General features: G+C 42.6%; 1 protein-coding gene across 1 annotated transcript; it reads right to left on the minus strand.

Annotated features, from left to right (window-relative positions):
* Positions 1-1,871: 1,871 nt before the first annotated feature.
* Positions 1,872-8,009, minus strand: LOC139312350 (vomeronasal type-2 receptor 26-like). Its single transcript, XM_070937068.1, has 4 exons — positions 7,872-8,009; positions 7,002-7,130; positions 3,488-3,548; positions 1,872-2,776 (listed from the first exon to the last, which is right to left on the minus strand). Exons 1-4 carry the CDS (start codon positions 8,007-8,009, stop codon positions 1,872-1,874), a joined length of 1,233 nt encoding a protein of 410 aa, XP_070793169.1.
* Positions 8,010-13,222: the final 5,213 nt, after the last annotated feature.

Below are 13,222 nucleotides of genomic sequence, written 5' to 3' on the forward strand. Positions count from 1 at the left end.
TTTTCTTTTTATCTTCATTACATTAAAATATTTCTAATACATTATTTTCAAATAAAAGCTATTTGATACTTCCTAGTTTGATATTTGTTCTGAACATATTCTATCCACTTTTTCCATTCCCATTCATAAGTCTCTTGTGAACAATCTTTTAAGTATGCTGAAATCTTCGCCATCTCTGCAAAACTGGCCATCTTCAAAGTCCATTCCTCAATAGTGGGCAAAGCTTCGTTTTTCCAGTATTTACCTATCAACAATCTTGCTGCTGTTATCATATACAATATCAATTTTGTTTCACCCAATGTAAAACCCTTAACTATACCCAATAAAAACAATTGTGGAGAGAATTGAATTTTTTTCTTCAAGACATTCTGCATGACCCACCAAATTTTTATCCAAAAAGCCTTAACTTTCCTACAGGTCCACCAAACATGATAATATGTAGCATCCAAGCATTCACATCTCCAACATTTTGGCTGAACATTAGGGTACATACATGACAACTTTTTGGGGTCTAAATGCCATCTATAAAACATTTTATAGAAATTTTCCCTCAAATTCTGCGATTGTGTAAATTTAACGTTCTGAACCCAAATTTTTTCCCATGTTTCCAACATCACTGGTTCTTCAAAAATTTGTGCCCACTTAATCATACAATCTTTAACTAATTCGGTTTCTGAATCCCTTTCTAACAAAACATTATAAAGCCTTTTAATATGCATTGGACCTTTCTCCTTTATATGTCTAACCAATTCTTCCTCATGCAACATAATACCAGTTTTTTGGTCCTCTTTCCATCTCAGTTGCATTTGATTATATTGTAGCCAAGTTAAATTAATCCCTTCAGCCAACAGTGTCTGTAGTGTCTTCAGCTGCCATCTGTCCGCATCTGTAAAAAGAACCTCTTTATATAACCCCCCCCCCCCCCGAGTGACATTATATTTGTATTCCACAAAGTATGACCAAGATCCAACCATAGCGGTATTTTATAATCCCATTTGAATCGGTGCTTCTTCCAAACTCTCATCAAAGAGTCTCTAAGTATATGGCTTTTAAATACTTTGTCGACTTTGTTGTCATAAAATAAGTAGGCATGCCATCCAAATTCAAGATCAAAACTTTCTACATTCAGTATTCCAGTCTTTCAGTTCTTGATATGTAAACCAATGGCAAACATACCCTTCTAATTCAAATTCTTCCCTCAACTTTAAGGTAGGTTCACCAGAGTTGAAAGATAATATTTTACCATACATCTAGCGGTCTGGCTTCGCCACCATTTATTTTCTTAAAAAAGCTTCTTGAGAGGACACCCAAAGAGACAACTTTGTATAGAACCTTGTTTTATATTTATTCCAAACTCTAAGTATGGCACATCTAGCAAAGTGATTATTAAAATCAACATGAACTTGAACTTTATCACACCATAAGTAATGGTGCCATCCAAAACTTAATTTGTGCCCCCCTATTCCAAGTAGCGTCTTATTTTGGAGGTTCACCAACTCTTTTAACAAGGCCAGACAACATGCCTCAAAATACAATTTCAAGTCTGGAAAACCCAAGCCCCCTTTTTCCTTAGCATTTTGCAGTAGTTTGTATCAGATTCTTGGTTTTTTCCTTTGCCATATAAATTTAGAAATATCCAAAATAATAAACACATCTTTAACAAGAAGTTTCCTTCCATACAGGGCACTGGACCTCACTAAGGACACTTTGAAAACATGAAAAACAAAAGACTGACCAGAGGAATATTGTAAGCAAGGATAAGGAATTCTTTTATGGACCAGTTCCTCCTTCATGTGATCATTTATAGAAATCTTATCATATTCTAAACATGCCAGAAAGAGAAATATAAATGAGGCAACTCCTTGCCTTGGTTAGATATTCTTGTTTCTTACTATATTTTCTCTACAATTGAGATCGGGCCTCAGCAAAATAATGTAGCATTTGGGGGAAAAAATACAAGTCAAAAGAGCAGCTCCAGAGGCCAAAATGGAGAAGATCTCCACAGCCACCATGGACTTTCCTTTGGTGCTCAGGTAGGTGGGGAGGAAGGAGATCCAAACACTGCAAAAGACCAGCATGCTAAAAGTAATGAACTTGGCTTCATTAAAACTATCAGGCAATTTCCTAGCTAGAAATGCCACTGTGAAACTGATGAAGGCCAAAAAAGCTAGATAGAAGAGGACAATGTAAAACATTAAAGCTGAACCTTCTTTACATTCCAAGATGATCTCTCCAAACAAGGAGTGGAAATCCAATTTAGGAAATGGGGGAGAAGTTGTCAGCCAGGTGGCACAAAGTATTGTTTGGACCAGAGGACAGGCTAAGACAATGGAGTTGGTCAGTGGTTTTCCAAAGAGTTTCCTTGACCTGTTTCCAGGCTTGGTGGCCATGAAGGCCAGAACCACCATGACAGTTTTTGCCAACACAGAGGAAACTGCCAGGGAAAAGAGGATGGCAAAGGCAGATTGTTGGAAGAGACAGGTGACCTTCCCTGGTTGACCAATGAAGAGGAAGGAGCAGAGGAAGCAGAGCAGGAGGGAGATGAGGAGGATGTAGGTGAGTTCTCTGTTGTTGGCTTTAACAATTGGTGTGTCATGATATTTATAGAAAATCACCAGGACTGCAGATGTGCTCATAGAGAGAAAAAGAGCGAGAGAAGTTAAAGTGTATCCCAGGGTGTCTTGATAGGCAAGGAAGTGGATCTTCTTGGCAATGCAGTGGTCCTTGTCCTTGTTGGGATATTGGTCTTCTGGGCAGGGTTCACATTGAGCTCCATCTGAAATCAAGAATCTTCGTTTAAGAATTCATTCATTCAAGCAAATCATGCTGCACTTATAATGATTCTAGGATAGATTAGCCAGTGACGAGGATTACTTCAATTCCATTCATTATGAAATTCCACGAGTAATGTGGCTTTCAGTTTGGGATTGCTGCCTGTTTTCTCCCTTACTTTATAATGGAACCCAAAGAAGATCGATAGACCTGTTATCCAGGAATGTTGCTATTTGTTTATCTGTACATGATCCCTGCCTTAACCTCTCTGCTTTGTGCTTCAAATCTGTTCATTCAGACTTATTTGATCACTCCTACTCTATCAAAGAGGCACAGATAGATGAATCTCCTCTTTCTCTGGCAGGTCTATTTCCTCGGAAGTTGATAGTATTGATGGATGAAGTATGCCCTAAGTAATAAGAATTAAAGCTTGGACTGAAAACCCCACTTCCTCAGGAAAAGATTAGAATTTGGGTTTCACAATCAGATATTAGAGGAGGAGTTGAAATGCAAGTTGGAGATTCATAAATTCTGCCCTAAAACTATCCTGCATGGAACTGCTGAGGATTAGGAAAGGTGATTTCTGTGGCCAGGGCAATTTAGATCCACCAACTGAAAAGTTATGTTGAAAACAGAAAATGATCACAATAAACAAAATAGATTTAATGAATGTCTTCTTTGATCCTGGAGGTTCTATTTTTGAAGTCTGCTCTACCTGTCTGATTTGAAAATGTCCCTTCTGGACAAGGGTCACACTGGTAGCAGCAAACTGGCTTGCCCTCTGGAACTCTTCTCCTCTCTCCTGCATGGCACCTCTTTATGCCACATCTGGCAAAAGGGATGGTCTGAAAGAGGAATATTTGAAATTACTTAAGCAATGAACTTGCTGCATTCATTCTTTCCCTCATTCCTATTTCCCTTTTTTATTCCTATTTTCAGATTCTCTTCTTAAGAAATAGATTGCCACCATCTATCAAAAACCAGGAACAGCTGCTGGGGGATTCAGGCCATTGGCACTCCCAACCTACCATCAGATGTTGGAGATTGGAACTGGGATCTCAGCCTGTAGAGGAAGGCTTGTGACTGAACTACAGCATTTCTAAAAAAAAGAACCACGAGGATACTACTGAGCATCAGTGGTCCATGGAAGTCACTGTTGCTTGCTGTAATTGCATCCTGCATTTCAAGCAACATTGTTCCCAAGGCTAACCCTTTGTGGAATGACACAAATCAGGCATCAAACGCGTTACATGTAAAGCTGATTTTACACCAAATGACTGACAAGATTTCTGACTCAATTGATTATTTTTCCAGTTAGAAAGATGTTGTACATCTCAAAAAGAGAATGAATCTTTCCTTGAATTTACAACATTTCCTTGCAGCTCACCTTTGTGCCCCAGACGATTCCATCAGATTTAATGGTGAAATCTTGTCCTGGGGGAGCCTCAGGATTTACTTGCCCAACCTTCTTGGGGAGAAACGATTGATTGGGGAGGAAAACCCAATTGAGAAGGTCATAACAAGCAGATCCCAGTCCATCTTCTGAGAAGGAAATTTCATCTCCAGCACTGTTGTTGAATTGCACATTCCTCAAATAGGGAAGAATCTGAAAGAAAGGAGACCTTCAGAAATAGGAGTATTTGGGCTAGAGCTATGGTTATGGCTTCTATCAGAACATGGTGACCATCTTGAGAAGATGAGTTCATGTCTGAAAAGCTAGAGGAGTTCTCTTGGTGGAGAACTGAGGAATCTGCAGTAAGACCAAATATTTAACTCTGAAACTACAAATGGTTTTCCTTTGGTCCTTTGTATCATGGTTTCTTCAAATCAAGCTTTATCAGAATAAGTACACTGAAAGATTTTAGTGCCACATCCCAAAATTAATCATAATTAATTAATTAATTAAATTTATTTATTAATTAATTAATCAATTAATTAATTAAATTTATTTATTTGTCAGTCATATATAAGATAACAGGTAAAAGTATAAACATAATTTGGATACATGAAAAGTTTAAATAAAAAGGAATATTAGGACAGGGACATTAGGCTTGTTGGTATGCTTATGTACGCCACTTACAGACGTCTTGGGAATGGGGTGAGGTCAACAGTAGAAAATCTAAAGTTAAAGTTTTGGGGGTTTGGGGAAGTAACCACAGAATCAGGTATTGCATTCCAGGCATTGAGCACTCTGTTTCTGAAGTCATATTTTCTGCAATTGAGTTTGGAGCGGTTTACCTTGAGTTTGTATCTATTGTGTGCTCATGTATTATTGTGGTTGAAGCTGAAGTAGTCATTGACAGGTAAGACATTGTAGCAGATAATTTTGTATATTACATTTAGGTCAGACTGAAGGCGGTGTAGTTCTAAATTGTCTAATCCCAAGATTTCGAGCCTGGTAGCATAAGGTATTCTGTTGTGAACAGAGGAGTGGAGTACTCTTCTCGTGAAATATCACTGGACTCGCTCAATTGTATTAATGTCTGAAATACAGGCAGATGAGCTGTATTGAAGAATTGGCCTAGCAAAGGTTTTGTATGTCCTAGTTTGCAGTATAATATTACCAGAAATGAAGCTTTGCAAGATTATATTAACAACTCTTAATGCTTTTTTGGCAATGTTGTTACAGTGAGCTCTGGCACTTAGATCATTTGAGATGAGTACTCCAAGATCTTTGACAGAATGAGGGTCGTCTATGAGGTCGTATATGCTTTTCCTCCTGTAATACTTGATTACATGTAGTTTTAAATATTTACTTTGTCCTGGGATCTTGTAACCGATAAATTCACTTTAGCAACAATGAAATAATTTGTATGAGAACAGAGTACAATTCTTCTGATTTTCTCTGTCTGAGAATTGAACAGAGCAAGAACAATGTCTGATGAAATGGGCATCAAGGAAAAGGAAAGGCTTGCCCTGGTTTTTCTCTTCACTGTTCAGAGAAGTTCAATGTCTATCCAGAAAAGTCTGATGTGTTTGAGACAAACAACCCATTAAGACTATTTTGAGTCCTGCTTTATGTGCTCAGGTGAACCAAGATTTGCTGCATTCACACTACAACCTGAGCAGTACGATAAATGTAAAACTGGACAAATTGGGTGGGGTCAAATAGGATGTTAACTGATAGAAACATAAACCAAGGGTAAAAGGAATTGAGTGTCTTTCTACAAGTTGTATTTGGGTTATATGCTGAGGGAAACGGAGGTTGTTATGCAACTGTCTCAAGTAGGACTTCTACTGACTTCTGGAAGCTTCTTTCTCAAACACAGCCAGATTGTTCTTTTGGTCTCAGCTGACATCTACTCCCTGTCACGGTTACCTCCTGAAACTCTGGCAACCATTGAAGCCTTTCAGGACTTTACGAAGGTCTTTCTTCTATGGATCTTATGGACAGCTCATTTGGTTTACTTCTCTTCTCCCCCCACCCCCAAACTCTTCCAACAAAACATTATTCTTATTTCATATATTTGTAATAATTGCTTTGAATATGTTTTCCTTTCTAAGGAAGCCACAGAAATTACCTGCCATGACTGGACATTGGAGATCCTCTTTCCAAGACTCATCATGGTTGATCGGACTCTGGGTCCATACATTGCATGTAAAGCGTGTGCCACAGCAAAAATGGCATTGTAGATCTTGTAACTTTCACCTGTCATGCTTGTTTCAAAAGTGTAATTGGGCAGATTCTGCAGATTCTCCTTTCCTGTACATTGTTTTTTCCCCTTTGGAAGGATCTTGTCTTGTTGGTAAATCTTGCAGCGAAAGACATTTTCCCACCATGGACGGAGAAATACATCCCCTTGTGGGCTCAAGGGGTCTAAAGACAGAACAAAATGATTGAATTCTGAGACATCCCCGGTGTGGTCCCTGAAATGCAAGACTCCATGGAAAGACTTTAGAAATAGCAAAGTGTTTTGAGATTCCTTCGCACTAAGTTTCCAATGGTAGGTTAAGATCCAAACATTCTGAAATGTTGTTTTGGTCACTTTTTCACGGACAGACAAAATTGTCTGTACACTGACACTACAATCGAAGTCTCCAAAGAGAATAATCACTTCAGTTTTTGACCAAGTCTGTAAATTGAGAAGTAATTTTTTCATTATAATCCGAATATTATCTAATTTCAACCTTTCAGTGAAGGCCAGGCAGATCTCCTTCTCCTGGAGCATTGGCATCAGAATTGAAATGAAATGTTCTCCCCTGTCATCTTCAGGGGCCATAAGACCAACCCAGTTCCACTGGAAATACAGGAGCAGCTGCACTAAACCCACATACTGAGGAGATTCCTTGGGATTCATCCGGATGAAGGAAGGGTACATTCTTCTCTCCCCCTGAGAAACCTCAAAGCCAACACCGAGCTGGAGAAAAAGAGATTCTTTTTTCAAAAACGATGTAAAGTTAGATATTTGACTTTAGGGGTCACCATTGTGTGGTTTGTGGCCCCAGCAGTCAGATTGACTCATTTTGAGTGGAAAGCTTAATCTCCTGCCCTTTTTAGGAAGATCTCCCAGCAACACATTTTGATGTCACATCTTTGTTATATGCCCCCTCCCAGAAAAAAACTACCTCTTTCGCTTCTGAGTATGCTTCTGATGTTTGTGTCGACCCCAGCCATGGCTTGTCACAAGAACGTTCACACACACAACGCTCCTGCAATGATTCCAGGAGGGGATGTGCACCGTGTGGCTAGGTTTCGGTTGTGGTGGATGCACTAATGGACTACTGGTGATGCTAGAACGGGTGCGAGATGAGGGGATATGTGGCCCACGAATCAACATCATTGTAGCTTCAGGAGCGTCATGATCCCATATCCTGGCAGGAAGCGGCTGCCGAAAACTCCGAACAGCTGAGACACATTACGAGGGTGGTGTGTGGGCGGCGCAGCTTGTTTAAATTGTGCTGAGAGTTGGTTGCTCTCAGCGCCGACTTTGTATGGAGCATTCTCATCTTTTCCTGATTCCCTTGTATAGTGAATTAAACCAAACACTGATCATCCAAACACAGTGAACTGGCTTTGATTGTTTCAGCATTCACATAGATGTGGACTGGAAAGTTGAGAGTTTGTCTACTCCATACTATATCCAAGAGAGCTCCCTTACCTGTGGGACCTTAAAGATGCTGAAGATGGAGGCCATCTGCCTCGAGGATTTGGCACTGAGACCACCAATGATGGAGAACAGAGTGTCCTTCAGGTCACATTTGTACCCTGGAACCACGTGGCCTCGTGAGGAGAGCATGGAGAGGCTGTTTAAGGAAATAGACCTCTCCCTCTGGAAATGGCCATAGATGTGGAAGCCAAAGGTGATGTTGGGGAGCAGAAGAAAATCCTTATTGACCTGTGAGACAGCAAACATCAATGCAAGGAACTGCTGGTAGTTACTGGGTATGAGTCTGTAGTGAGAAAAACATTGGAGAACATTACCGGAAAACTTGTGCATGGCTGTAGAATTTCCTTCACTGTTTGTGGGGACATTTGAAGGCAGAAACTCCCAAATTTACTGGGTTTGGGTTTTTTTCAAAGGATTTCCCTTGGCTAAACTTGGATGACTTTGGGAGAAAGGAGACAAGCCTTTCCACCAATATCATGGACTGTTTTATACTCTCTATCATCCCTGCCATATTCACTTTGCTCCAGTGGCTGAAATCCTTTACAACTGCTCCCATTTCAATGTAATTCTTTCAAGTCTCTCTTGGAGCAGCTTCTTCAGGTGGGGTAAAGATTGCTGAGCACAGGAGTACAGTGGGGGTCACCTCATAGGTTTCCTGAAGGCCATTATTCATGAGCAATGCTGATTCCAACACTGAGAGGGATTTTTGTATCCTGGACACTTGAAGAGTGCTGAGCTTTTATTTGAATTTTCTACCAGAAGTTACTGGTCAGATTAATATTACAATTCAACTTCTTCACTAGGCCAGCACAGCTTCCCTCTTCATTTTTGTTGTTTATCATCTTCTTGATGAAGAGATTGAGAATTCCAGCATATTTCAACAGCTTGCTATTTTATTGAGAAAAGCACAAAATGTGCACTGCACCAGGACAGTACAGACTCTAGAAGTATTTCTGAAAAAACTCCCTGAATTTAAAGCAAAGAAAACAATTATCTGCATATTTCCCTTCCAGTTGAAACTTACCGACTAACTATAGGAAAATTCATTGTATCAAAGGCTGGGAGAACAGACGTTACAATGGTTCCCAAGGGCAAATTCCCACTAATAATGAGATCACCAGGACTATAGTAACTTTCCTTTAAGTCGATATAACCCCTGAACACACAGATGGTTTTCAGACTCTTCGCTGTAGTTGGAGCCAGGAGCCAGAAAAGCATCAGCAACAGCAGTAGCATGACTGTCAGTCTTGTCTCCTTCCCTCCTAGTACAGAAATCAAGGTTTATGCAGAAACTGATTTGAAGATTTCTCCTGAAATCTCACTGGACCATTAGCAGATCAGACACCACTTGTGCCTCCTGGATGGCACGAGGACAAATTTATAGCAACAATGCGTCCTCTTACCTGTGTTTAGGCTGTGACCATAGAGGAAACAAAGGCATGTGAGTCTCTTCCAACCCAGGAGTGAGCTCTTTGCAAGGCAGGCTAAGGTGATACGTTCTGCCCCCATTTGGAGAACTCAGAGATATTTTTTAAAGCAGGTTTTATCTTGGAAGATTTTTGTGCCTAGAAATCCATAGGGGATACATGAAGCATGTATCTGTTCTTCTGATAATTGCAGGGAAGAGCCATTGTCCTATCCCCTTAGCAACAGCTTCTCTTCATGCAAGAGATTGGAAAATATATTTGTGTCTCTTCTTGTAATTCACAGAGCAGATGGAGTCATGGGGAAGCTGTCTAGTTGACCTATGTGAAAGTGACTCCTGCACACAAGATGGATTTTGGCTGATGCCCTAGTTGGGTCAGATCATATGAGGGCTACTTGGGAATAGTGGCACAAGGCAGTAATGTAATTTGAGGAAGAATCTCAGGATGTTAACTTTTTTCCAATTTTATGGCAAGACTTGCAAATTTCTGTTCCTGTAGCAATTGTCATCCAGGTGTCTCTTTTGGTCTTTTTGGGTGCTGCTCTGCAAGTTGCCATGTCTGAAATTCTTTTCTTGGAGATTCATTCTGTTATGTATGTATCTATTTTGTGCGGGAAATTCAAATGCACTGTGACTTGTGATTGGTTAATGGTTGCCCCTGAATAGTATATAAAGAGGGCTATTGCCTGTGTTCCTTTGCTGAAGTCTCACCCTGAATTAAAGAGCTGTTGTCACTAGCCTGCTTGTGCCTCTCGTTATTCCCGCGCCACAATATTAGCGACGAAGGTGGGATTGAGGCCACAAGAAGCAAATCAAAAAGAGCTCTGAGTTTCAGCCAGGGTAACGAGTGAACACGGAGACACGGCAATGTCTGCCTACGTTCCTCCAAAACCCTTTGACCTGACCTGAGAGAAGTGGGGATCGTATCTGACCAGGTTCGAGTGTTCCCTGGAAGCAAGCGAGATGCAAGGGCTCTCTGTGAACCGAAAAAGAGTCCTATTTTTAAGACACTGTGGGCCAGACATATTCGAGATGGCCGAATCCCTCTGCGAGCCAAACCCAGTCCAGACGGTCCCTTGGGACGTCCTTCAAGCAAACCTGAGAGCCCACTACACTCCAGTTCCTTTAAAATTTGTACAGCACTACGAGCTCCGGCAACGTGTACAAAGAGAAGGAGAACCGGTCAGCGCCTATGTGGCCGCCCTTCGAAAAGCCGCAATGCATTGCGACTACCGGGATCTAGATGATGCGCTACTCGAGCAATTGATTTGTGGTGTTAGAGACACTCGTTTACAGAGGCGCCTTCTGGCGAAGCCAGATCTAATGTTAGCCGGCACACTCGATGAAGCCAGAGCACACGAAGCGTCCACGAAGGCTTCTGAAGTGCTACAATGGCCACTGCCAAGCAAAGACGGCCCAAAAACAGCTGCCGTTCACAGAGAGGAGGCGCGAACCAGCCCGGAGGAAAAGTCAGACGAGGACGTCTTCCACATGGAAAAGAAAAAAAGCGAGCAAAGCCACCGCCATGAGAACTGTCCAAGCTGTGGCGGGGATCACGAGAGACAATCCTGCAAATACAGAGACGCCATTTGCAGACTCTGTGAGAAGAAAGGCCACCTAGCAAGAGTCTGTAGAGCTCAATTTCTGCGTAGTCGCAAGCCACGTGACTACCACGAAAAACCAGAACCAGCACGTTCAAAACAGCCAACCAGAGATGACGGCTCGAGAAAACGGCATGAGATTCAAAAGCGAGAGACCTACAGCACGAGAATCGGCCAAGCCAGCATGACTGACGAAGAGAAAGTCTACACAAAAGTAGAAATTGAAGGGAGACCATGCGAAATGGAAATCAACACCGGGTCTACCCTGTCCATCATGTCCTGACTACACTCAAAGCACTCCTGCCAAAGATCCAGAAAACCCAGCTGTCACGACAAAGGGTTCACCTCCTCGACTACCAAGGAAACCAAGTTCCTGTGGAAGGCGTGGGCCCGTTCCGGGTCATCTACGGCAAGTTCCAGAAAGAGTATTCCCCTGACCATTGTCAGCAAGCCGCTACCAAGTCTCCTGGGCATGGTGTGGTTCTGAGCCCTTGGCATGGGCTTCACGGGCGTCCACAGCATCGGCGGGCCATCACTCAAAGAAAACCTCCTTCACGAATTTTGGGATAGTTTTGAGGAGACACTAGGCAAGTACGTGGGGACCCCTATCTCTTTTAATTTAGACCCCAACGTGGCCCAAATCAGACTAAAAGCAAGACGGGTTCCATTTGCTTTAAAGCCCAAAATTGACACTGAGCTCGACCAGCTAATCAGACAGGGGGTGCTGGTTCCCATAGATCACGCTAAGTGGGAAACCCCAATAGTCATGCCAGTAAAATCAGACGGATCAATTAGAATCTGCGCTGACTATAAATGTACAATCAACAAGGCTTTGCAACAGAGCGCCTATCCCGTTCTGATCGTCCACCATCTACTACACTCCCTGGGGCCTGGCAAGCTATTCGCCAAATTAGACCTTGCACAGGCGTACCAGCAGCTGCCAGTAGATGACGCTACGGCAGAATCACAGACCATAATAACTCACAGAGGTGCGTTTAAATGCACTAGACTACAGTTTGGGGTTAGCATCGCCCCAGGGCTCTTCCAGAGCACCATGGAGCGCCTTCTACAAGGCCTCCCAGGAGTCGTCCCCTATTTCGACGACGTCCTCATTAGTGGCCAGAATGAGGCACAGCTTGGGGATAGGGTTAGACAAGTCCTAACCAGGTTCAGAGAAGCAGGACTTAAACTCAAAAAGTCCAAATGTAAAATAGCGGTACCCTCCGTAGAATTTTTGGGCTACCGGATTGACGGAACGGGTATTCACCCCTCGGAAAGCAAAGTCAGGGCCATTCAGAATGCGCCCATTCCCAAATCGAAGCCCGAACTGCAGGCTTTCTTGGGACTTCTTAATTTCTACACAATGTTTTTAAAGTACAAAGCCACCATTGCAGAGCCACTGCATAGACTCTTAGGAAAAAACGTTCCCTGGGTGTGGGGCAAATCAGAAGCGGCTGCATTTAGGGCAGTTAAAAAACTTTTGTCCGAGGACAGCTTCTTAATACAGTACAACTCAGAATTGCCTCTCGTACTCGCGTGCGACGCGTCCCCTTTTGGTGTGGGCGCTGTGTTGAGCCATAGACTACCGAATGGGTTAGAGGCGCCCATTGCATATTACTCTCAAACTTTGTCTAGTGCAGAAAGAAATTACAGCCAGCTGGACAGGGAGGCATTAGCGGCTGTAGCTGGGGTCAAAAAATTTCACGAGTATTTGTTTGGCCGGACTTTTGAACTTATTACAGACCATCAGCCTCTTTTGGGACTTTTGGCTGGTGACAAGCCGACCCCGGCTGCACTTTCCCCCTGGATGACCAGATGGTCCATTTTCCTGGCTGCCTATTCATACAGACTGTGCCACTGACCGGGCCGAACCCTGGGCCATGCTGATGCCCTCAGCCATTGCCCCTTGCCCGAGATATTAGAGAACCTGACTCCGGAAGCCCCAGTGCTACTGATTGATGTCGTGTCCCTGGGCCCCATTTCTTCTAGTGAAGTGGCGAAGGTTTCTGCCAAAGACTCTGTATTACACACTGTGATGGGCTGGGTAATGCGGGGTTGGCCTACCAAGGTGGACAGTGGGGATTTTCAATTGTATTTTAATAAGAAAAATGAACTGTCTATGTTGGGGGTTGCTTGCTGTGGGGAGACAGGGTGGTCATTCCTTCTCGATTAAGGCATAGGGTTTTGGAAATGCTGCATGAAGGCCACCCTGGTATTGTTCGAATGAAAGGCCTAGCTCGAAGCTATGTCTGGTGGCCACATCTCGACCAAGACGTCACTGAGTGGGTGGGGAAGTGCAGGCCCTGCCAAGAGTC

This window comes from Pituophis catenifer, unplaced genomic scaffold, assembly GCF_029215685.1.
Source record: "Pituophis catenifer annectens isolate HBS135680 unplaced genomic scaffold, rPitCat1.0.hap2 SCAF_1, whole genome shotgun sequence".
Classification (NCBI taxonomy): domain Eukaryota; kingdom Metazoa; phylum Chordata; class Lepidosauria; order Squamata; family Colubridae; genus Pituophis; species Pituophis catenifer.